This window comes from Heliangelus exortis, chromosome 2 (assembly GCF_036169615.1).
Source record: "Heliangelus exortis chromosome 2, bHelExo1.hap1, whole genome shotgun sequence".
Classification (NCBI taxonomy): Eukaryota; Metazoa; Chordata; class Aves; order Apodiformes; family Trochilidae; genus Heliangelus; species Heliangelus exortis.
The window spans coordinates 89,407,064-89,433,756 of record NC_092423.1 but is presented as its reverse complement, the minus strand read 5'-3'; the positions used below and the strand labels follow the sequence as shown (position 1 = coordinate 89,433,756).

At 40.8% G+C, this 26,693-nt stretch overlaps 1 protein-coding gene across 2 annotated transcripts in view; it reads right to left on the bottom strand.

Annotated features, from left to right (window-relative positions):
• Window positions 1-5,956: 5,956 nt before the first annotated feature.
• Window positions 5,957-26,693, bottom strand: part of GABBR2 (gamma-aminobutyric acid type B receptor subunit 2) — a 474,092-nt gene continuing 453,355 nt past the window's right edge. For both annotated transcript variants that reach the window (XM_071736906.1, XM_071736907.1), the window contains exons 16-19: window positions 26,361-26,543; window positions 23,878-24,007; window positions 14,920-15,037; window positions 5,957-8,448 (exon numbers count right to left, since the gene is read on the bottom strand). In XM_071736906.1, the coding sequence (XP_071593007.1) occupies window positions 8,283-8,448; window positions 14,920-15,037; window positions 23,878-24,007; window positions 26,361-26,543 (597 nt within the window). In that variant the 3' untranslated portion in view covers window positions 5,957-8,282. The remainder of the gene's footprint in view (window positions 8,449-14,919; window positions 15,038-23,877; window positions 24,008-26,360; window positions 26,544-26,693) is intronic.

The window sequence follows — 26,693 nt, the reverse complement described above, 5'->3', positions numbered from 1 at the left end:
CTCTGCCAGCCTGTGAGTGTGCAGGGTGCGGTAGCAGAGTAGAGCAGGTGCAGGAGGATGAAGGAGAAGTTTGACCTTCTTGGTAGATTTACAAAGACTCAGCCAGGAGAGCTTGTTGAAGTCTGGAAGCAGAGGGAAGTATTGAGTCTTGCTGCCCTGGGATCAGGTTAGAATAAAATGCAAAGAAAACTTCTGTTGAGAGGACCTGATGGACATCTGATGTGACTGCTCCCGTCCCATGACAAAACAAATAACCTCAGCAGGGGGAAATGCCTTTGGATTCACCAGTTTGCCACCCCTAGTACTGAAATGCTGTGCAACAGACCAATTAAATTAGTCTTTATATGTCTTTCCATGCTCATTACAATTTTACTTGTCCCTAATAGGAATAGTTTTATATCAAATGGTGGTATCATAAAGAGCATAATGGGTTGGGAAGAGCAGCGGGCTAACATAAAGCAAGAAAAAGGGTCGATGGAGAATTCACTTGTCCTAGTTTGGATTTCACAGTTAATTCATTCACCTACAAAAAGTTACAAGCCAGTTTTTGCTTCAATGAGGGCAGCTTTAGGCAGGCCCCTGTGGTTGGAGCAGTCAGGTTCAGTCCCAGTGTGTGGCAACCTAAATCAGCTGCTGAAGGAAAACTGAGAGCAGACTTGGTCCTCTAGCTCAGTGGTCAATTGAACTTGGCATATGTTTTCTTGATTTGATTTTGAAAGTAGTCTCATTTGTCCCAGTGCAATACTTCTGAAAGTTTTGAACTATAGCAAGTATTGTTCTTACTTGATTGTGTGCAGTGTTCTGGAACAACTGATGCTTTTTTTCCATTTTACTGAGCTTGACTCTCATCATGAATTGCTTATTTAAGTTCAACTGTCAGTTAATTCCTAGGTAAATAAATTCTTGGCTTTTTAAAACTAAAACAAAGCAATAAATATAGAATATAGAAAACAAAGCAAAGTAAATATATAATATTAGCTGAGAGATGAGTGAAAAGAGTGAAAGGTCCTCAAAGAATGGAGATGCATGTTAAAGAAATATTCCTTCTTACAACAGCAATATGACAACTTTTCAGCTTTGAAGTTGGAAAGTAGATGATCTCAGAGGGAAGTCCTGAGGAGATAATTCTGAAAATGTCAGAATCTATGTACACAGGAAAAATACTGAGGTATGCCCTTTCCCAACACCCTGATGGAGGCAGTACATTTTAACAAAACTTATTTCTGTGTGTGTGTGTGTGAGAACCAGTTGATGTAGGATTTTCTTAAGGATTGGTAATTTGCAAACCTCAAACTCCTGCAGCTCTCCAATGGTAACAAAAGCCTGGGAACAGCCTTGACTATTGAAGCACTGAACTATATTCCCGACTTCGCGCCTACTAGAAGCTGAAGCCAAAATTTGAGGTAAAGTTGCTTCCATTTTAATGACTAGCAACACGGAGGCAGTTTAGTGATGGTATTGGCTTCTGTTCTGACAGTTTTAACAGCTTCATTTGTACAGATAGCTTTGTGGAATGACAGTGACTATCTTTTGCTGGAGGAGCTTGTCTCTGGTGCTGACATTGATGTGTCTTCCTCAGAAGTGATTGCAGCTGAGTCCCTTGTTCATTTGCATTTTTACGATTTTCAGGCCAGCTTTTTTTATGTGTCTGTTGATTGCTTTGATAGGTTTTTGTCCTTTTCTCCCATTAGCCCTGTTACTTTGCTCAAATAGTGTTTTCCACAGTCCTACCCATGGGCTGAGACAAAATGAGGATTTCTCTCCAGCTGGGATGAATTGTGGGGCTTATGAAATTGTTAACTTGAAGCCTTTTAACCTTTGTCTCATCACGCTTCCTCCTTAGCTCTAGTGTGAAGCTTGCCTTGTCCTCGTCTTTCTTGTCCCCTTGTTACTGTCCTTCTGTGGGTCCTCTCCCTCTACCTGCCATTTATCATGGAGAAAGTCAGTGTTTTTGGAAACGTGATTTTTAAGCTTTTAAGATGAGCTACGAAGAGTTCACTTCCTTTTACCTTTCTTGAGAAAAATGGATCTATCCTCAGCAATTTGTTTTTCTGCAGCAGGTCTTTTATTGGCACCTACATTTGTAGGTGCCCCTTGGACCACTCTTGGGCAGCTGGTTCTAGCACCACTGCCTCCCTTGGCTTTATCTCCTGAACTTCCCAAGAGATGACTTTAATATCTGCTGCTTTGTCTGTGGTTTTCTGCTTCAGAGGCAGCAGCTGCTGGGCACAGGTCTGGTAGGAGATAAAGTGAAGGGTTTCTCAGGCTGGAGGAAATATTTCGTTCTCTGGTTTAGCAAGAGCTGTGCTGGTGCTGTATTGCACAGCTGTGTCCAAAGTGATAGGAACACAAGTTTTCCTGAAGAGACATGTTAATATGCTGGAGAGGTATTCTTTCTTCTTTTAAGACTTGTACTGGTTTGTATCACCAGCTACTAGCCTATTTAATAATAAGTATGTCAGCTAGCATTGATAATCTTCCATATTTAGTGAGCAAAACAAATGTACCCACCCTCCTGTCTGCTGGGAGGGATCCATGGCATTTGGAAATACTGGAGTACCCTCAGGGAGGACAGAGGTGGGGCAGCAGAGGTGGTTTAAGTGCAGCAGGGCACTTACTTTATGAGTAGGAAGCCATGTGTGTATTTCACAATTGCTTTCCCCCCGGTCTTCAGTTTCTGCTTCATGTTTCTTTTACCTTAGGCTTGGACAAATGGGATGTTCAGCTGTGCAGGCTCAAGGTTTAGCAGAGTGGGCCAGAGCCAAGGAGACTGGATTGCTGAGCCAGGAATAGCTTGTGTTTGTGTGTCTTTCGAATGATGCTTTTAGATAGTTGACAAAATACCAAAGCAGGAGGTAACATGGCCAAACCTGCCTTGGCCATCCTGGTGTTTTCCAGGCCAATAATATTGGGCTGCTCACACTTGCTCTGTGTCCCACCATCACTCTCTGCAACACACACACACTGTTTTCCGGTCAAGCTGAATTACCAGAACACACAACTTTATGTCTATGGGGAAATTGCTACCAGTAGCAGCTCCCCTGCACCAGTGGGCACCCCATACTGCTGCCCCCAGTAGTAGGTAGGTGAGTGAGGTGGCCTCTGAAGCAGATACTTTCTCAGATGAAGTTGTGCTGCAGGGATCCAGCTACATAACCTTTTGTCTGGAGATAAAAATCCTCTGTTCTAGTTGAAGCCAATTCATGAAGATGTCTGTCCTTTCTCCTGAGGCTCATTTGGGCTCCTTTCTGCTATGCTTCTTCTAGTGAGCCAGCCCACAGGCTGCTTGCTGCCTTTTACCTACAGTTTACATCTACCTCCTGTCCTCAGATCTATTTAGCCTCTACTGAATTTAGCCTCTAAATTCCAATTATGCATTTAAATGCTTGTTGGCTTGTGTTTAAATGTGGTGCTTGGCTCTAATGGCACTAGTGGTGGCCACTTTTTTTGGATGGTGAAGGCCATGCTCTGTGATTGGAGATGCCCCTCCCTCCTTTTTCTGCCCAGATGCACTTTACCCTTCCCCTTCATCTGTCCCACTTTAGCACCTCATCAGCATGGAAAGGAGCTTAAGCCAGTTGCAGTTGGGCTCAAAATATCTGCAGGCAAGAGAGGTCTGTGGCAACCATGATGTGATGGTCTTGTGACCCAGGATGGTCCTTGCCAGCAGTCCTACATGGGCTCCAGCTGTCTCCTCCCCACCTCTTCCAGTTCTTCCCTAGACTGGGAGGACTGCTAATGCTCCTCTGCAATGTCATTTGGTGAGTAGTAATAAGGACAATAGTGCACGGGCAGAATACTGATGGACTGAGGAGGCAGAGTGCTCTTGAAAGTGTGCTTGTGAATAACATTCATGCATATTAAAGCAATGGCCACAAGTGCTATTCAGCATCTGAAGTGATGGAAAAGGTGGTCAGTAGATGGGAAGAAACAAACTCAGGTAAAATCATGATGTTCAAGCCACTTGTAATAAAGCTGTCAGTCTTCTCAGGCAGTTAGAAGAAAATCCCTATTAAACAAGTCAGTGACAGAGAAGGACAGTTTGCTGAACGGGCAGTCCAGGCCATCCTTTGGGCTGTGGTCTGAAAGCACAGTGAAGGCCTGGCAATATCCATATGGTGCTGGGACAGATCTTGATGGACTGGCTTCCAGTGGCTAAGCAAGTCTGAGCAGAAGACCAGAAAAACTAATACAGTCTTCAGGACAACAGGCACTTCATACTGGGATTTTTAATGAACAAACAAGTTATGAAAAGACCAGAAGAGAAGGTGTTAAGAGAAGGTGGTGTATCTTTAAAAGAAAGATAAATCCGGAAAAGTGTCTCTCTTCTCTTAACATCTTGACTTTATTAATTGTTTGAAAGAAGTTATGCAACATTGATAATTTTCCATAAATTCAGTAAGAATTTTATGATTCTATAGGAAGCTGTGAGTGTGAAACTCATCTGTTTAACTTGCTCTCCTGACATTTTCCTTTTATTTTTTTTCTTGACTTCTTAAAGTGATGTTTTGCTTTGTTCTGCTTTCCTAGTATTCTTGAGCAACTCTAAGTTTTACACAGCCTTCCACAATTTCTGATTGAATAGAGATTTCACAATAAAGTCATTCTAGACAATTTTTTTCTTCTGGAATGATTTTTGTATCTGTTTGAGTTTCTTTTGCCATCTGGTATTCTGCATTGAGATAATGGATATCCATGCTATTTGCTCCTCACTGATATTTTCTCTTCTGAAGGTGTTTGGTGGGACTGCTAAGCTATATAAGAAACCTAGGGAAAACACATGTGGTGGCTCTGAATATCTTGGACATTATGGGATTTTGTGCTGGCTTGAGGATATTCTTTTTGAAAAGCAAATAACTGAAAATGGCCTTTTGTCTAGCTGGCTCACTGAACTACACTTCCACCCTCCTCCTATTCTGCCATGCAGATGAATCTGGTTTACGACAAAAAACCCACCACCTGCATGAAACTGGATGGAGGTTTAGTTTTTGCCTTCACAAAATATCAGTGCTTCTTCTCAGAAACTTCTTATTTGCTGAAGAAGAAATTTTACTATAGAGCTAGAAAGCTGGCTCCACTTCAATAATTTATGTGGAACAGAATCACAGAATTGGTTGCAAAAGACCTTTAAGATCATCACATCCAACCATTAACCTAGCACTGCCAAGTCCACCACTAAACAATGTCCCTAAAAACCACATCTTCACATCTTTTAAACCCCTCCAGGGATGGTGACTCAAACACCTCCCTGGGCAGACTGTTCCAGTGCCTGAAGATCCTTTCACAGAAGAAAATTTCCCGATATCCAATCTCAACCTTCCCTGGCACAACCTGGGGCCATTTTCTCTTCTCCTACTGCTTGTTAATAAGGAGGAGAGAGCAACACTCACCTGGCTACAAACTCCCTCCAGATAGCTGTAGAGAGCAATAATGTCTCCCCCTACCCTCTTTTTCTCCAGACTAAGCAACCCCAGTTCCCTCAGCTACTCCTTATAAGACTCGATCTTCAGAACCTTTACCAGCTTTGTGGTCCTTCCTTGGACCTGCTTCAGCATCTCAATCTTTCCTTTTCTCCTGACTTTGTACTCACTGCGGTGCAAGAGAGAATGGCACACGTATGAAGTTTTGGATATAAATATTTTTATATCCAATTTTGCATATAAATATTCAGCATACTTTTGTTTGTTTTCCCATTAGAAGAAAAGGCTTATACTTCACTCATGAATACTGCAGTGATTGTATTTCAGGGCAGAAGCTTGTCTATATGTTTTCCCTAGATGTGAAACCCTTCAACTACTAGGGTAAGGATGTGTATTTGCACTTTTTATTACAATGTTGTAATGGGATTACACCTTCTCCTGGGAGTCTTTTATATCTAGCTATATTTGTGTATATAAACACATACACATTAAAAATGATATTTGCTGTAGGGGAAGAGGGCACTGAGTCTAAAAAGTTAGGTTTTTATATATTTTATTCATAAAAACAGATTTGCAACAATTTATTAAAAATTGATCTCATGCAGTATAAGGTTATACAAGAAATTCCTCATTTACATTTTATTCTGGCAGTTCCAGTCTAGTTTAAAGCATTTGTGCACTAACATCATTGGAAAATGCCATTGGGGCACAGCCTCTTCATAAATTTACAGTACATTTTTGCTGCAGTATAAAAGAACAGAAACATTAAATAGCGATATTCACTTGGTTGGTCTTGTTATCTGCAGTAAAGTAAAAAAAAAATGTTATGGGAGAAACTACAGTATCATTAAGACAAAGAATGTACTGCATGGTTTAAACCTAATAAACGTCACACAGTCAGTACTCACGAAGTTACAGACACACACACACACTCACCTCCAATGGTTTGATACTTCTGATTTTTTTTTCCTGCTAAGTTGGAATAATATTTCTACAGAGATCTTTGTGTATACATTATATACAATGTTGTAATTTTCTCTTTTTAAAAATTAACATTCCTTTTTAAAATAAACCAGGCCCTGATGATATTAATGAAGCAAGAGAATACTGTCAACACACATTGAGTGACGTCAGTGTTTAGTGCTTAAACAGAGTAATGAGTTCTATTTTATCAGTGTTTATACTTACATGTTTTTGTTCTAAAAGCTACAGATATTTCCATAACCTCTCTTACTGTATGTGCCAAGTGAGATATTTTGTGAAGCTCCCGATTGTAAGATTCAGATACATATTCATGTTGGTTTTGGCCACTATGAGGTGTGTTTTATTTAATGGAGATTTATGCTAGCTTTTCAAAGCTGCAGGTAAGTTTCTCAGCTAATGAACCTCTTCAGCTGTGCTTCAGTCATTGCTGATCTGTGAACCTTCATAGGAAGGGCATTCCAAAGGTTAGGTCTGAGGTGCACAGGCATTGGTCAAAGAAAACTGAGAGCCCAGTGGGTGCTTCATGTGGGTTTTTTCCTCTTTCCTCTTCTCTTAGCTAAAGCTCTGGCAGTGAGATGCCACATTTCCAGTCCCTTGGAAGAAGAAACTGAATGTGTATCTCACCTGTGCCTGAGGGTTTGGCTCCAGAGCTGGTCCAGACGGTTTGCCACTATTGTTCCTCCTAATTACTTCAGGTTAAGGGATGGACTAAAAGTATAAAAACCATCGTTTTTCACAGTCCTTTTAGGATTCAGATAAAATATTCTATTGGTAAATTTGGTTTGTCCTCTCTATTACCCACTACAGTTGTCACACACGCAGATACAAAGCAAACGTAGTGTATATTCACATCTATGTACTCTGCAGGCTTTGCCTGCAGCAGCAAAGTGCTGTGCCCTAAACCCTCCCCCTCCCAAATCCACTAAATTAATTTTATTGTAATTATGTGTGACATAATTAAAACAAACTATGAAAAATAATCCATCCTGTGACATTAAGACTTTACTGCCCATCTGTCCTCAGCTTCTTGAGTTATCAGCCTTAAAGCTTTTCCGGACAGGATAATACATTATGGTTGGTGGTGTTTATTCTGAAATAGGTGCAGAAACTTTGCTAAAAATGCAGCTGCAGATGGTCAGCAGTCAATAGCATCGTCTCTGGAGATGGGTGAAGTGCTCCGCCTCCCACCAGCAGCTCTTCAGCTGTTGACAACTTGGGGCTGGAGCTTCAGCCTCTGCTTGGGTCTCACGTATAGTTACAAGCTAGAGGTGACCCTGCTCACAGCACTGCAGAGTCTCAATGCCACCCGAGGAGTCATTTCTCACAATCCTTCTTTCCTATCAAACATCATCCCTGAAATGAAAACAAGCAAGACTAACCAGTGCAGAATGTTTCCAGCAATTTAACACAACTCTTGTAAAAATGAGTATATCTATTTCAATAAATATGGTATAGCTCAACTGTTGTATGTTCCTTAGTTGGATACAGTATACAATTGCATGTTCTCAGCAGCCACGTAACGCTCAGTGACATTTGAGCGTTTGTTTTTTCTTCTTTTTTCCCTAGTGTCTTTTTTGCAAGATCTGTTATTTCCCAGCCTCCTTGATGCGAGTAGAAATTTGGGAAGAAACGTTTTTCAGCGACTCCTACGTGAAGAAATAAAAACTCCATGAATAAGGCTACAGATCAAACTCCTCGTGTCCTTCCCCTTTGCCTCCCCACACGAGTTGCCCGGGCACTCCTGTGCCGACGGCCTCAGCGGCAGTTCCTCTGCGGTAAGAGCCAATGTTAACATGTTTGTAGCAGAGTTTTGGGTCGGGTGTTTAGTCCAGTCATTGAGTACTTAAAAGCAGTTCAGGAAGCACTGATCTCCCTTTCCTACAGCCCTGAAACCATCACTCGGAAGGAGGGGGGCACGTGCCTGTGCCGGGGACTGGCGCTGGGGCTCACGCAGGGGCTGGCACAGCTGGCATCAACTCCTCCTATGGATGGCAAATAGGCATGGTGAAGAATGGGCAGCTGCAAAGACAGCCGACGCTGTATGCTGCAGGAGAGACAGAGAAAAGAGGGTGAGCCAAGGGGAAAACGTAACACGTTACATGCTTGATGTGTTTCCAGGTTGCTGCGAGGATGTTTTCTGGGCCCACTGCTGCGATCGAGGGGGTTAATGCCCTCTCAGCGAGCATTACACTTGCTGCTGCTGAGCTATGCCACCACCAGTGGTATTTCCCCCCGGGGAATTTTTCTGACAGCCTAGACATGACAGAAGGATCTAAGGGTGTGTTCTCAGCATCCCACAACCTTCTGAAATTCCCTGGTGCTTTCAGGTCAATTGTTAGACTGCTGATACCAGAAAAAGGGAAAACCTGAAGTCTGCAACAAGGGCATATGCCTTAGCAACCCCCTGTCCCTTTCAAAGTGATCTACTGAATGCAGAGGCCCAGCTAGCTGCTTAGACATGCATGAGGTCAACAGGCTAGGTTTTAAACCATGCATCTCTTAGCACAAGGATGTTAGAATCAAGATGTTAGATGACGTTTTTGCAACTCCATCTAAGGGAAACACAGGTGCACAGAAGGAGGGAGGGAATTATGACTGGTGGCTTTTTCCAAGTAGTTCCTCTTTGCAGTTTAGGTCTGGGATTTTTGAGGTGTTGAATGCTGTCACGCTCCCACAATCAGTGCTGTGGTACTGAGGAGCTGGCACTTTAAAAGCAGTCTAGCCTACCACCTATACCAAAATTCAGTATTTAGGAACCCAGCATTGCATATCCAATGGCCCTAAAAGTTCATCATCCTGATAAGTGGTAGGGTTTTGGGTTTTTTAGGTATTTTTACTTGTTTTTTTTTAAAGGGACTAGACTTTGATCTCAGATTGTCCAACTAAGCCCTTTTGGTGAAGAGGATGGTGCAATGAGACACGGGCTCTGCTGCTTCCATGCTGTGGAGATACCAGCATCTTAACACAAAATCAAAATTCAGTCAAGGTTTCTTAGTGCAAGAGAAGTTTTCAGTCATTAAGATGTTATCATACCAGGGTTGCTTCTGCATTTTGAGACTCTCACTTGAAACACGGAGAGGCTTTTTAAGGGGAAAGTAGATGTGAAAGGGACAGAGCTGAGCCAAAGACCAGCTTTTTGATTCCAGAAGAAAAATGCCCATACAAAGCATTCAATCAGTACAATAGAGCTTAGAATTTATATTTCCCTGTTATCTGATATAATGACTGTGTATAGATGAGACCTTCTAAGAAGTGTATGTTTGGAAGCTTGCCTTTGGACAGCCTTTCTGATTCAAATGAAATTTCATTTCTTTTTTTTGCTTTGTGTTAGGAAGCTGAGACAGCTACCAAGGCATCTGTAGCACTGCTCAGGGACCGAGCAGTATGGCTTTCAAATTCAAACAGAAAGAAATGTAATGCTGCTTCTCTTTCATTTTCTCACTACAAAGCAAGGGTTGTTTATACAGAGATGCAGTGGAAATAGTTGTAGCCTGCCTTGTTGGGAAATTCTGATATTTTTTTTTTCCTCCACAGACTCTGCTTAAAAGTTTGATGCAATATTAAAGCCCAGTGTTGATCATTGTAGTGTTGGCAATGTGTCCCTGGGATTAAACAAAATCAATTCATTGTTCTTTTGCTACTGTGCCTTACTCTTCCTGGTGCTATCAATGAAATCATGCCTTGTTCCCAAGGAGTGCAGAGGTGGCATGGTTTGTTGCTCTCATGAGCTGAATCCTTATGAGCCTGAGGCAGTGGGTTGTCATTCTTCTCGTTACAGGGTCAACCCCAGAGTTGCCCGTCCTTATTTTCCCACTGGTAGAAATGCTTACTTTGTTCAACTGTTACAGACTTCTCATTAAAGAGCTTTTAGAAGCTATTCCAATGGAATCAAGTTGCATAATCAAGTGAATGGGATTTTTTTTCCCACCCATTTAAGTGTGAACCATACCATGGACAAAGCATGTTTGTTTGGCTTTGCCAACAGTGGCTGCAGTGGGTGGCAAATTTTGCTTAAAGTTCACTTTCACTTGAAAACTTGGTTCCTGGAATTGAGGTGGAGAACTGTAGCCTGGAGACTCATTCACAATTAAAAGTTGAGGCTTAGGGGAAGAACACAACAAAACAAGAAAAGTAAGAAAATCCAAACAAAACCACTAGTTTCTTCTTAAGTGAAAGTAAATCTTGCACGTTTCCTCACTGTGCATTTTTTCCCCCTCCAGTATCAGTGCTTTCCCTCCTCTTCCCCTCCTGCCTCATTTTATCTGTGCTTTTCAGGATGGTGACAATTTATTTCAATTTATCCCTACAATATAGATAATGCAAAGCATATTGGTCAAGAATTTTGAGGAGGGAATGGTCAGTGTTGGTTTTCTTCAGCCACTGAAGGAGATGAAAAAGAATGGTGGAGCCACACACAGAGCAGCCACTGATCAAGGTACTGTGTTAGAACAGGACATGTGTTCACAGCTCTGTACAGAAAAACCATTTAGTGGGGAAAAATTAAATCAGTAAAAACCTAACTTCCTCTGTCAATGTGTATAGGAAGGCAACACAGTGGTCACGGGGACACACGATGCTACAAAAGGGACAGAGGCATTTGAAAAATAATTTGGCTCTGCTATACGAAACCACTGATGAAATGCATTGGCAAGTGTGGGGAGTGGAACAACTGCAGCTACACTCAAATGTCTGAAGATCAGTGGGAACATATAACACAATCTGTGTCTAATAATTCAAGGATTATTTAAATTGATCAACCCATTAATGTTGATTTTTGGCAACTACTAGGGATTTGGAAAAGTTCTAAGAGACCACATTAAACCAAGATATTGTAATAGCAAGGGAACTAACCATTCTAAATATGCTTTATTTTAATGATACTGTAGGATCATAGCTAGACTAATATGAACCACTTTCAGTGAAAACCTTAATAAAGGAGACATGTTTTTCCAAGGCATATGTCTGTAATGCAATAATACAGTCATAACCAACTTTTTAAATGAGAATTTTTGGTTACTAGATTTGACATAAATGGCTCCAGTGGGGTATCTGACTGTCTTTTAAATGCTACTAAAAGCACAGATTTTGCTCAAAGAATATTAAGGTGCTTTCTATTATAAAGGTTACACAGCATTTAGCTGCTTTGTAGGCTACAAAAATGGCCACATAAAGGAAATAATCTGTAAAAATGTCAGGTTTTAGTGGGGTTCTGCAGAAATCTATCATCACCTTTAATCAGAGATATGGGAGACTTACATATTGTTGCTGTTAAAATAAGAATTGTATCAATTTGAAGGGTGCCAAAACTAATTCACCAAATATATGTCACTGAGTAGGACAATACTCAGGAATGAAGGCAGAGACAAGTCTTTATGGGTCCCAGAAGATATCCCTTTGAATGTATTTGTGTGACCACCATGCAGACAAGCTGACTTAGGAGATCTTTAGATAAGTAAGAAGGTCACTATCAGGCTGGAATAGAAATAGTATCCTGATTAATATATCAGAACACTGAACTGATAAAACTGGTACAGAAATAGTGTGTCTGGATAAGGTACATCAACCTTCCCCAGAAGGTCACACACCTGAGGGAGAGAAAGAGTAAGAGCTGGCTTTGTGTGAGACACCCTGGCCTACTGGGAAATGAATTTCTATATCTATTATAAACTGGTTCAAGGTGCTTTCTGGACCCAAGATGAACTGGCTTGGTGCAGCTCCCACCCATGCAGCTAAGCTCCCCCCAGACAGGGTTTCCAAACACCTGACTGTTCCTGAGCATTACCTGGGAAAGCACAAGCTGATGCATCTGTGAATCTGTGCAACGATGCACGATGCAGCTGTGAGCATGATGGTAAGTGGAAAACCAAAGTGTGGGGCTTGAGCCTGTTCTCCAACACTGATTTGTCTGCTGTGGGAACTGTTAATTTACACTGTGTAGCCAGTGTGAACAGGAGAGAGAGCAGTCAGCTCCCACTTTTTGCTCCTCGTGTATGATGGTCTGACAAGGTATGGCAAATTTTATGTGGTGCTATGGTTAACCTACCAAGTTCTTCCCAGCAGGAAAGGCAGTAAGAGGCAAAGGGAACTGTGAATCATCTAAATCTTCTAAGGCTGCTCTACACTCATGCAGATTACATTTTCCTTAGGTTCATGGTTCTAAATTTGAGCCAAGGACAAAACAAATATTATTTTCTGGTTAAGAGTTTATAAACACCTCATAAACAAATGTGAAAAAACTTCCTGCACTGCTGAGCCCTATGTGAGTGCATACTGCTGTGCCCTCATTTTGGAAGCAACTGTAGAATACGAGAGCACATGTTGTTAGTCAAATGAGTTAGTGATAAGAGAGAATGAAAAAAATCCAAAATCAAACACTTTTCTGTACCCCACAAGAACTTTTATACTGGCAGATGCCAGATCTCCTGAGTACTGTCAATAATGGGAAGCTGGGATGCTCTGTCTTATGCTATAGCCATTACAGAGTTAACATTTCTGCAAGTAAATTACTATCTTAACGTCTGCCTTTCAGAGGCTGCTGTGAAGAGGAACTCTTTTTCAGACTAACGTCCTTGAGCTTTGTGTTCTGGAATAAGAAATAGGTTCAGCATCTTTATCAGATGCCCTAGTATGCAGCAAAATGATAAAGAGAAGGGACAAACAGCTTGTCTTCAAGATAAGTTGAAAAAAAGCACATGTGCTGTACGTAAAGAGCAAAATTTGAAAAGATAAAATCTCTTGTCAAAAAGAAGGGATTGCAACCCCCTAGTCCTGAGGGTGTCCACTTCTTTCTGGCACCTGGTGCCTGGGTGCTGCTGCTCTGGAACCCAAACTGCCAGTGTGTCCTCAGGGGAGACATTGACCCTTGGACCTGGAAGGGCTGTGAAAGAGCTGAATGACACTGTTGTGATTTAGCAGGACTTTATTAATTGCTTTCCGTAAATGTCAGTGATTGTTGAGATTTGTACTGACCCATTCTTTAAGACATTTAGCAAATCTCAGCCTTCTCATCAGTTACCACTAGCCTCAAGGAGGGTCTGTCACCCCCAGATGTTTTTCTTTTTCTTTTTTTTTTTTTTTCCTTTCCCTATTAAATCTGTATCAGGAGAATGGGATTATCTGAATGCCTATGTTTTTCTTAGCTCCTCTCTTAATATAAGGGGGCCACGTGTGGCTGAGGCTGTATTCACACTACATTATTTCTGACAAATGGTGCTGGAAAAAGACAGACCTCTAATAGCTAGGCATTAAAGTCCTCTGCTGACCCCATAAAGTCACAAGAGCTTTCTCAGCTTTCTCTTGCTTTTGTGAAGAAAACAGGTATTTCAGCTCTTGGGGGCTTTCTTGAGGTATATGTGTGCATGCACGTGTGGGTTTGCTCCTATGCAGGTTCGGGTTGGGTTTTTTTGAGTGCAAGGACAGAGTTAGAAATCCACAGACTTTCCTGCTCCAAGTGGTATAAGGCAATAACTGCTATCTGAAATCAGGTTTGCTGTCACTGATGTAAAATATGACTCAGTCTAGGAAATAATTTAATTTACTCTGCTTTTAAATAAGGTTTTAAATTGCCCATGTAGAAAACAGGAGTCTGATAGCTATTAGCTTAGATCCTGATGAAGTGGTGCCTGTGTAACCAGGTGCTCTGGGGAAAGGACAGGCCCAGGGACAAATGAGCACAGCTCTTGCCTGAGCTCTGGCCACCAGCAGCCCCTGCTGAGCTGGTACACAATCTATTACATAGGTTCCTGAATAGTAAAGCTGATACCATAAGCTGATACCTCTCTCCCTTCTATGAATCCAGCAAGTGCTTTCTGCCATCCTCTCCTTGTAGCCACAGCATTGTTTCTAAGGGAAACTCCTTGGTGTAGGCTTTCTTGTGCCAAAACTCAGGTCCAGCTGCTATGGCAACGTTGAAAAGCCATCAGACTGTTTTTATTTCTCAGCTAGCTTCAGTATGAGAAAGAGCAAAATGGCACTGTAGCCTATGAACCCCTCTGGTTGGTGTGTGGGAAGACTTGGGCTGTTGACAACAGCTGTAGCACAGGTGTGCACGTGTGTACGTTGTCTTCTTTATATACATTGGTGGTTGGTTACAGGACACAGCTTGTCCTGTAACTCTCTGCAGAAACTTTAGACATGTTATGGATGTCTCTGCCAAAAAAGCCTATGTTAGTTAGCCTTTGGAGCACCTTAGGATCCCCTGATAGCCTCTAAATCTGGTGGGGACAGTGAGCTGAGGGCAGGGAGGCATTAGAGCACAACGTTGCTGCCTGCTGGTGGGTGGTCCAGGCTCTCTCTGTAACTGGGGCTGACTTAAAGGGTTTATAGTGAAGGTCTTACCATAAAAATAGATGAAAGAGAAATATTGTTATTTTTTGAAATGTAATACTTTAAATTATAAGGCAGCTGGTGTCAAATATGGAATTGATGGCTAAAACAGTAGAAAGCATACATACACAAGCACATGCATAGCAGAGAGAGCATCCTTACCTAACAGTATGTAATGGTGTATACTTACTGTTCTGGAGAGTTGATGTCTTCTATAGGGTCTTTGCTTGTTCTGGAAGGGTCTGATGAGCCCCACTGTGCTGGTGGATTTTGATCAAGATGATTTTTCAAAATGGCTTTCTCACCGTCTAGATGGACAACACATTCAATTTTACTCTACTGCGACCAAATGGCATTTTAAAATTGCTTAATTAAAAAAATTCCTGGGTTTTCATGATGCTACAAAGTAAATTCTTTCTGCTTATATTCCAATACAGTCTCAGACTTCCCTGAGTCCTTGGTACTCTTATGCTTTTGCTGATGTGTTCCTTCATAGGAACTGCCATGAAGAAATAAGAAGGGGACAAGACTTCTTTTATCCTTCCTTTGCTCCCCCCCCCCTTAAAGAAAACAACTTTGTTGTTCACCTATACGTAGCCCTTTACAGCTATTATCTGTCACATAGTCTTAGGGTGTTTAAACAATTAATATAACTGCACTTTATTATCTTGCACTCTAAAATGATTACCTTTTCATATGAATAAAACCTTTTCTTTAAATCTTTCCAGAAAAACTGTAATATTGATGCATAAAGCCTTGGTATTCTTGCAATCACATAAGCAGTTAAGTGCCATCTTTTAACTATCTGCTATCATTTAGCACAGAAACATAATTCATAGCAGCTGCACTGATCCACAGGCTGTCTGCAGAAAGGACAGGTATAATTTCATTAAGCTTTCTCCTGCACTTTTCTTCTCTGCATAGTGATAGCCTAGAAGATAATAATTTTCCCTGTAGGCAGCTTCACTTGCTTCCCCAAGAGCCCTGGGAGCCCCTGGCTGGCTGTGGCATTGCTCTCCCTGAGAAACGTGGACTAATACAGCCACTTTAAGAAGGATGTCTTTGCTGGGGATCTTTTCTGTTCCTGCCTGCTTTTCCAGAGTCTCCTGCTGTGTTAAGCCAAGTAAAGTCACATGGAAAACATCTGAGTAATGAGGACAGCACACAGTTTTCATAAATAATTACAGAGCAGCTCCAAATCCATCACCAGCAGTTGTTTGCCACTCACACAGGGACACAGGGATTGCTGCAGGCACTAAGGCATCATGGAAGAGGACTCGAAGGTAAAAATTAGGAAAGGGCACTGGAGGATTTGAATGTTAAAATGGGCATGAGGGGAGAATTCAGGAAAATATTGAAGAGAAAATGAAAATAGCATGAAAAACCCGGTGCATATTGAAGGCTTAAGCTGCTTTTCTGGTCTGCTAATGCTCGGAAGCCCCAAATAATGCTCAGGTCCCAGCACATTAGGAATAGCTATGTTACCAATGAGCACAGTGGTAGGATGAAATGAGCAGCAGAAACAAAGAGTGAGGAAAGAAGATGGAAGCAGAACCAGGAATGCTTTGAGGGCAAACTCCAACATGTGTAATTGCCCTCCCACTGTTGTCAACCCTGGCATGATTTTGTAGTATTTACTGTCTGTTTTGAAAAATGTAAAAAGCAACTTGGATAGAAATGAATAGGTGAGGATGCAAAAATGTGCACACATGGGGATTGCTACAGCTCAGAAGAGAAAATTTTCACTTATATTGCACTGTGGCTAATGATCTGGGTGAGAAAGGAGGTGATGAACACACTAAGCTGGTTCTGCTGGGGCAAAAAAATGCCATTAAAAGAGAGATAGGAAGTTCCACTGTAGCAAGAAGAGTACTTAAAAGGAAGATATGACAGGATTCAGTGATGGTTTAGATGTGAAGGGAGGACAGCAAAGAGTAAACTCTGACAGTGGCTAAGATAGGTGATGAAGGGCATCATCTCAGGGCAGCCTGAAGCTTGCTGGTGTGGCATTTGCTGTCACAAAAGTTCAGTTTTTCTTTTCTGTACATCACATTTCTGTGCCTATTGTGCTTGACATTTCCATAAAGGCTTTGTGATGTCTACAAACAGACATGTAGAAAAGAACATTTTTTACTTCCATGATTAAAAAAATTTCAGTCCTGAGCTGATCTAAGCTGACAATGAATACAGCTGATTTTATGATACAAACCAAAGGTAAGATTTGAACAACTAGGGATGGAAAAGGTTTATTATTTAACTGTTCTAGGTCCCAACTCCTCTGGCCAAGATAAGCAATTTATCTGTTACAAAGATACTGAAGATACAATTCTTCATCAACTGACTGGATTATGCATCTGTCAGCCTTTGGAAGAATTAAGTTTCATATATTAATGAAACATTCATATATTAATGAAACCCCCTAAAGGGGTTTCTTATACTTTCAGTTGTGCTGTAAGAGAGGGAGAGAAGGAGGTGGTCCCTGCCAAAAAGGCAGGGGATTTAAATTAAAGAGCAGAAATCATATATTCTCTGCCTACTCATCCCTCAACACCAACTGCCCATATATCACTCTTATTCTTAATAGACCCTTCTTTACCACTCTTGCAGATGACTCCTGCTTAATACACTGCATATGTTTCTGTATACAAGGTTATCATATACAAACCCTAATGTACTAGGTTAAAACAACAGTGACAAAATCAACATATAACTGCCACAATTTTGAGATTTTTTTCCTTTGCTTCTTTCAAAATATAAAAAAAGTTGGGTAATTCTTATTTGTTAAGCTTTTTGAGAGATGAGTTGTTGGATTTTTATTCTGCAGCTATGGAAACTAGAATTTATTTTTTTTATTCCCATTTACCTTTCATTTAAATAATGAAGAGTAAGATTCTCACTTAGTCATATGCTTCCTGGAGCTGGAGCTTACAGAAAACACACTATCACCATATGCGCTTAAAACCCCTTAAAAGATGGAGGAAGCTGAATTAATACACCTGAACAACTGAAAAACAATAAATTAAGGGTAATGGTAAGCATTTGGGTTCCCAGTTTTCCCCTGGGAAATGTAGCACTGCTCTTAGAACTTCCCCATCTTTTCTTCCTCTGTTCATTGTTTATACTGCTTGAAAAATGCCCTCCACTCGCAGGCTGCCACTGCAGATGCTACTGACTAAGTTGCACTGGGATGATCTAGCTATCTTCAAAATTGAATTTACATTAGCCAGAAGCACTTTCTAAGTAATTTTCACCTTTGTAGACCTCAAGCCAGAAGTCAGAAGTCGGGATAAATGATGCCTGAGCACTTTCCATTCAGAAAGCCATCGGGAAAAAAAAGACAAATAGATCTCAAGGGCCTCATACAGCACTCACTGATGGGTTCATTAGAAAACAAAGCCTAGTGCTCAGTTGTTGGTGAGAGCCAGAAGGGTTTGGCTCAGGACTTCTGCTTACCTGTGGCAGAGAAATGACTTCCAATTACAAAGCTGAGAGCTTCCCAAGCTCAGCCACTGCTGGCTGAAGAGAGGATGGGCCAGGAGGTCACTGCTCCCAGCTGCTCACCTCTCCCTCTGCCAGGGGTGATGCTCCCTTCAAACTTGCTGTACCTACAATCACTCTGCAACCTGGTTCTCTCCAAATTACCTGGGCTGGCTTAAATCCATTGTGCATTGTAAAGACTCCTGCTCAGCTGCAAGCAGAAACCACCAGGTGACTGCCACTGCTGCAATTTTTTACAGGATTTTAGTAACGGTATTTGGTTTTTTGGTTTTTGTTTTTTGACACTTGTACAATGCAGCATTATTGAACATCTTCATCATCATGCTTTAGTGGCACTATTTCTTACAGCCTGATGGCAGAACCACTGTTGACCCCACATCTTTCAATTCCACTGTTGTTTTCTCTTTGATGGAAAACTTTACGCTCCACAAAGAAACGAGTGTGGCTTAATAGTGACTTATAAGAGCTGGAAGAGATAGCCTTGCTCATTTACTAAAGAACTCTGGAAACTTTAAAGGTAAAGGTAGATTTTTAAAGTATACTGTCATTTTTCACATTTCTGTTGCTTGGTCTGTAAAACAAGACTAGCCAATTTCTGCTTTTTGAGTGAATAGTATGAAAAGAAAGTAAGATGAAAGGATAAATTAAAATGACCACATTGTCTGCTGAGTATATCATAAAAAGTTCTCCTAAGCTAACAGCACCAAGTAGTCTATCTGGCAGACTTCTGATAGTTATGCTTAGAAAGGAAAAAAAAAAAATAAAAGAAAAGCCAGCAAGATTCATCTCTGATTTATACTACTTTCAATCAGAAGAAACTTCCTTTACTCAGATTTATTTCTGTGCAATGAAGGGCAGGCACTGAACCTTTGGCAATTTGGTCTCCCTGTTGAAAAAGAAACAAGCTCCAATTTCAGGACTAGAATCCATCTGCTGGGCTTCATTCAAACTGATATATGCATCTCTATATATCCCTGCATACAAAGGATGTAATGAACTATATATCCTTTCTTTCAAACCCCATTTCTTTAAAGTCTTGAACACTTGTGTCAGAAATCCTTTCCTTTGACTGTGTGGTGTCAGGCTCAAGCTTAATGCTTGCATCCCACTAACTTCATAGGAGTAATATTCCCCCCCTCCCTTCACATACAAACTCTGTTTTGCTTTGGGTTTACCAGCAACATGCCTTTGAAATCTGTTTTTCCTTGAGCTCCTTTCACATGGGGAAAAACCAGCACTAGGAAACATTGGAGTGGGGTGACAGCTGACAGCATGTAGGCATAGCTGACACGCAAATGAATGCTCCCAGTCCATTTACAGCAGTGAGTAAAGACTGTTTTCTGGCTCAAAACAGAAAAGGCTTTTTGAGCAAGCAAAGATGCCTGCAGAGAGAGAACCTGCACAAAGGGTTTGTCTTTAAGTGGGGACAATTTCAAAGCTATCTCTTGCTTCTTATCTGCTTCCCATAGTGTGGCTGTCATTCATTAATTTTCCTAATACGCTACTCAGAAATGTACTGACAAAGGTAGAAATAAATGGAGATTGTCCTGCAGGATTTCTTCTGAGCTTGGCTTTGTATGGAACTCTTGCAATCTATGAATCATTCACGTAGAAATAATTTCACCATAATAAAATGTCAAATAGAAGTTAAATAGAGTAAGATTGGAAGATTCCAAGTGTATCAAAATTAGTCAGTCCCCCCACCCCAAACCATGGAGTGTCTTCCCTCTTCGTTTTTCTCCTCAGTAACTTTTATCTCTGCTGGAACTTGAACAGTAGAAATAACTTCTCCTTTCACAACATCTCCCCTATTTCTGGCACACCAAATATGTGAGAGGAGGGAGCCCTATTGGCAAGTTCTGGTTTGTGCCTGTGCCAGGGTATTTTTTCCCTAGAGCTGTGTGGCACAATCTTCCTCTTTACACACCATCACAGTTGCAAACATTTGCCCTCCTTTTTTATAAAATGTCAGCCTGGAAAACTCAACCCTGTCTCCAAGCTTGGTCCTCTTTGCTGAGCAGCACTGGAGCTGCTGGAGCCAAGCCTTGGTCTCCCCCAGAGCCCACCCCTGCCTTCAAGCCAGGCTCTAATGGGGCTCTGCAGCTCCAGCAAGGTGACCAGATCCCCAAAAGGAGCAAACTGGGGGAGAAGCTCACCTTGTGTTGTGAGCAGATTCAAGGTCTCTAGCAGACACAGCGACTCAAAATCATATTAAAAATGTATCAAATGAAGGTAAGGGGATGTACTTTTAAATTTAACTGGAGAAGACACTTGAGGTCCCATGGAGCACGTTGGAAACTGCCTGGCCACACAAAGCCATCTGGCAGTGCAGACAAAAGACTGCATTAAAACAAAGCGATCAAATAATAAACTGGAAACCAATCTCTTTTCTTACATAGTCAGTTGCTGTAGATGTCTCAGGACATTATGGGTTTGTGAACAAGAGATGAGTGTCTTGGATAATATCTCTCTCTAAACGAGATGTACTGAATTGAAATGTGCTGTAAAGAAGGAGTCCCTATGCCAGCAAAGAGCGCATGAGCTATGTGAGGAGCTGTTGCTCACCAGGATTCCCAAAATTATAAAACTTTGCCTGAGGTCAGGCAGTTATGGGACTCCACAGCTGTGTCTATCTATTTTGGCTAAAGTAATTTAACTTTTGTACAAGTAATTTAACTTTTGTGTCCTAAATCCATATCTGATGTAAGTGACAGCGATGGAGAAGGAAGGGAAGAATCCAATAATCTTCTCTGGCACTCAGTTATCAGAGTTTTGAATTTTAACTCTGGACAGTTTTTACAGATCAGAAATCTCCTGAAGTGTATTATGACATTAAAGTTTGATTAGTGGACTTGTTCAAAATGCATTGCATAAGTCCTCTATTAATATTTGTTCTCTGAAATGCAGTGCCCTGAATTGGTGTAAGCAATAGCAATAGGAATACAGAACATTGCATTCTCTCTGTGAAATCCTTCAGAACAGTGAGGTATTTTATAAAGATTGACAGAGGATTAAGCGATGTCCATAATGAAAATGTGGCAAATGACCTGCTGTGATTTTTAGCTCCAAGTCAGCTGCTATTTGCAGCATCTCTCTTTTACAAGGTCCAAGGTAGGTGCAAACCTTGTCATCCCCTTAAAAATAACACTGGAGTGGCTTCCCCAGCTGCACAGTGGAAGGGAGAGACGTGGTCCCCTCTACATCATGCTAATAAATAATTTACAATTTCTAATCTTCACTCAAGTACCATCAGGGATGAATAATTTCAAGGTTCTGTACTTTCATTTACAGGAAGTTACACAGAGTACATAGCTACAGAAAGCAAAGTTATGTCAGTCAGATTTAGTTTTTCTTTAGCCATAAGGGCCAGAATTTTTTAAAGTACCATTTAAGTTATGTCTGCTTGCATCTGCACAGAAGCAGAAGTGACTCAGCAGCATGAATTCTCCCAAGCCTTGTTATTTTGATTTGCATGGCAAATTTAAATTAAGCACACAGGTTGACTGGGAATGGATGTGGTGAGAGACCAGAGAGGAGATCCAGACATGTAGCTAAGGAACAAGGAAACAGGGAAAGTGAAAAAACAAGATGCAGAAGAAATAGAAATGGAGGGACAGAACCAAAATGCCATGATGAACATAGCAGCTCAGAGCCTGGAAGTATGAATATATGATGGCATTTGAGTCAGAATAGGGTACTCTATAACAGTCATACTTGGGGCGTTTGCCACCAGCTGTGGGACCAAACTTCAAACACCTGCTGCAAATTGGGATCCAGATCTTCCTCATGCTCAGGTGAAAGACTGCTCTTACCTATTCAATACAGAGATGGCCAAGGCAGAACATCTCTCCCTGTGGCCCCCACAGCCTCTTTTGCATGGACCTCTATGTGGTGAATCTGTTCAGAAAACCCTGTCTAGCAACTTCAGTACAGAGAAGAATATCTGCCCTGTAAATTTCAATAGTACATAATTCCAAGCTACTCCATACATTAAGGCTCTGTGCTTACACATGATTTTAAACATCATCAGGAATGTACAAGTTGGGAAACTATGCTGGAGGAAAATTAGGAATGCAGAAAATCTTGGATGCTGCTATTCAAATCAGTAGTTAGGTATTGGTATCTTTTGTAGCTATAGCCACAAGTAAGTGCAGAAAGGTTGTTTTTTATCCTTGATTTCTTTGCAAGCATCCTACTGCTAATGGAGTGCAACCTGCTATAGGAAGCATCCCATCCTAAATTTATCCCCAGTGTATCTCTTGAGAATAATTTTTATTTCTCATATCTAAACTCAGATGGGCATTTGGCACAATGTAATCTATCTTTTCTGCTTGAAATATTATTCATGCTTTATCAGTTTTCCTGAAGCATCTGACATGAGTGGAATCTTCTATGTGTTCCTTTCAAACACTTGGTAAAACTGCCTCATCCCACTCACTGATGTTAGTTCTTACTGCTTGATCTCAGCCCAATAATCACACGCCTCCAGCAGCTATTTACATTTTCCTTTTCCTCCTTTCCCCCTTCTGTTTTTTCAATCTAAAAAGGACATTGGGAACTCTAGAGCTCTTTTTTTTTTTTTACTTTTTTTTTCTTTCTTTCTACCGTCCAGAAGTTACACAACCAAGTAGGCAAACAAAAATGTAACCTGATCCAACCAAAATTTCAGTATATTTCAAAAACATAAATGAACTATTTCTGTTGTTCTAAAATTACTCTTCAACAACTATAGTAGTTACAGGAGTAGCTTCTGTTCCACTTCACCAAGCCATTTAACCAAGCTTACAGTGCCACATCAGTAGGAAGCCTGAGCCTAGCATTGCAACACACACGTGAGTCTACGCCTGCCCAACACAGGGCAACTGGTTTTTCACATGCAATAGCACTACTCAGATGTTCAAAGTCATTTACCCAAAGTCACAAAGCAGATTCATTCTAGAGTCAGATATGGGGAAGCTGAATGTCCTGGATACCACTTTACTGTACTATGCACCAGATCTTATTGCGTCCCAAAAGCAAAATAGCTTTAATGGAAGCAATTATTTCACATGCGTTTCTTCAGGGAGTGATGCAAGAATTGCCATATAAGCAGCCTAGGAATATTACAGTTGTCATTAAATCCTTTTTATCAGTTCCTAGGGAAGAATTTTCATACACGAGTGTATTCAATTTCTACATTGGAAATCCAAATCACTACTGAAATATTTACATTCTTCTCTTCTACGTGCTTGATACCAGTGTCCAAAAGCAGGATTTGAATGTCCCCTTCAGTTAAATACATAATAAACTGGGCTTCCTACTGCTGAATGCTGGCCTGACTAACTCTCAAAAGATCTGAAATATTCTGTGACTTTCCTTCCTCCATGCTGAGAAGAAAACTTGATTTCTGAACAAAAGTATGGTTTTAAAAGTTTCCCACTTAATGTGTGCATTATACACACAAGGCATACAATAGAAGACATATGTTAAGAGAAATAACTACCCATCTGATACCAGCTAGCTCATTCTATGCATTTGCATGTTTTCTGTAATGCAAACAAAATATTTAAAGCTCTATCTTATCAAGGTATGAATGCTCTGGAACCAATTCAATGAGATTGCTACTCAAAATCTCAGTGGGGTAAATTATTATTTTTTTTTTTAATCTCACCTTTGCTGTCTGTAAAGTTCCGTATACTAAGGATATCATTAAGATCCTGATAGTGGTTCTGCTTAATGTATGTTGTTTTCTCAGGAGTGTCCTGGAGCTGCATTGTGACCTCTTCCAAGTCTTTATCCAGCTGCAAAAAAAAAAAAAAAAAAAAAAAAGAGTATGAATCCCTAAAAATTCAAGGGTCAATGCTAGAGGTACCTGCAGTAATTACACAGCTTTCTATAATTAGACTAGAATGCAGTTACTAAGGAAACTGCCACACGGTGCCCAAACCAGTTTTCTTATAGCACGACAACACTACCTCTAAAAATCATGGTACAAGTAAAAAACCATGTTCAGCTGTCATATTGCCCACAGGTTGGTTGAGAAGAATAAGCTTTAGTAGCTGATACTTTAAGCAATTCAGATGTACAGCTGCATGAGGAAGAAAGGGGCATTAGAAAGCTCAGTCTGAAAAACTCCCAACTATTTATTATTTATGTGTACAAATGGGGCATACATAGCTATAACCACTTTGTTGAGTCAATCAGAGAATAAAACATACAGGAGAATATAAGTGAACTATGGCACTGGGGGCATGTTCAGCCATGTGAGTGGCTGCATCAGCTCTAATGGGGATGCTTTGTTTTCCTACAGATTGTTTTTACTCCTTGTACCGTTAGACTTCTGTAGACTTTTGGTTTGTGTCTCCATGTGTGTGAAACTTTGAAGAAAATTCAACTTACAGTTGTTAGTTTTGGGGCTGAGAACACTCTATACTTTGTGATTTGAAAGTTAGTCTGGAGTTTTATATCTTTTGTTATATCTTATAACTAGCACTAACCTGCTGTTGCAAGCATAACTTTCCACGAGGGAAAAAAATGGAGATAAGAGGGGGGGGAAGAAACATCCCAGTCTCTCTCTCTCTTCCCCCCCAGGAGCATCCTTTAAGAGTAGAGGGAGGATTGAAGCCCAGGTGTTTTCTGACTGGGAGAACCACAGCAGAAATGCCAGATTGGTTTACTCCTAGCTTTTAACACTGAGATGAACACAAAGTGCTCTCCCTGGAGGCTGATTTGTATTCAATTGGCTACTGCCCCAGTAGAAAATAATCAGATATAAGCATTGTAATGATGACCTGGGATGCTCTCTATGAACATTTGTGCAGGATGTAGTGTCCAGAGTATGTCTCACTCATTACTGGCTTAACTGAATTTTAAAAGTGTTGAATTTGGATTTGTTTCCTTAAAGAATTGGGAAATAGCAACTCATGCTAAATAATCCAGAGATGTAGCTACTTGCCATGGTAGAGCATGCTCCAAATCCCCTTGACAACGAAAATCCTATTCAGACCTATTGGTTCTGAGTATTTAATTTAATCTATTTAAGCAAAATCTAAAACGATCAGCAAGGCCCTGCATGCACTAACACGGCTCACTGCCCTGAGCAGCCTTACCTGTGGCCACCATCGTGAGCCTTGCAGGGCACAGGCTGAGATCCTGTGAGTTAGGAGGCTCAGTAAAAAAAACTACAGTACTATAAATAAAATGAAGCAGCCAGTAGCCAGCTGAGCCTTCATTAACAATTGCAAAACTCTCACAGAGGCAGAGATAACTTTTGCTTCTGGAGACTTTGTCAATCTGAGTAAACATCTACTGGTTAGTCAGGCAGTTGTTGTTAAGGTCTGGATGAAGTAATGGATGCAATTTAGGTGCCTTTTATTCAAGACATAAGAATACTTCACAGACTAGGCAAAAACAGATTAATTTTTTTGTAAAATGTAGATTGGGTATGGTTATCTTGTCTCACAAAATGGGCAGTCTTCAAGGCTGGTTTGTCATCATTTGAGGTCTCCTCAGCAAGGATGGACATCATTAAAAATACACGTTATAGCACAAACGGAAATCATGCCCTCCATGTGCTTTGCCTTTCTCTTGGTAGAGACTGAAGAAACTTCTCAGTCTTTGTGACAAAAAAGATCAGCTTACATAGTAGTAAAGATCTTTTCTACATTAAGATAATATGTAATTCTCTTTCATGGGAGATGTAAAAATCTGTCTTGCAAGCTTTGAGTGAACTCTCAGAGAGGCTGAGAAATAACAGCAACAGCAGCCTCTGAACTCAGCCATAAATAGGTACAAAGGGAGCTCTTAAGTGCCTCTGGGGCTGCAGGTCCCTGTTACTCTTCCATGTAAAGGCTGCAAAGAGCTATTGCTCTATGGTGCTCAGCATGTCCACGTGAAGCAGCAGGATAATTTCCCCATTATAAATGAATAAGCGAAGTTTCATTTTAATTTGCTAAGGTACATTTTCATTTTATCACATCTGCTAAGTATTCACTCTATGAATTAGCTAGTCATATAAAAAATTGGATTCACTATTTTTCTATGGGGAAAGCAAATTTTTCCCGTTAAAAAGTAGTCAACAATTAAGCCCACTACAGAACTACAATGAAAAAGAATTTTAAAAATGGCATAGGCAGTGTATACAATAAACAATACCTCTGTAATTTTCATTCTCAAGCGGTGGTTCTCTGACTGCAATCCTTCCAGTCGAGATGTGCTGGCCTGATTGACACTGGTGACTGATGTTGATGTTTTTGAATCTTCTTTCTTTTGATTTTGAGTGAACTGAAATCGTCTGTTTTGTGTGGCTGCATCTGGATTTGTCCTCAGTGTGATGAGCTGCAAGGTTTAAAAGCTTTAAGAAATCCTGCCCAGAGTTTTATTTTTGCAGCTTTCTTTTTCATCTCAAACATTGAAAGGCAAACCAAGAGTTCCTTTCTGACTTTCAAGTGCACACTTTTGGAAAGTGAGCTCTGTTTGCCATGTGCA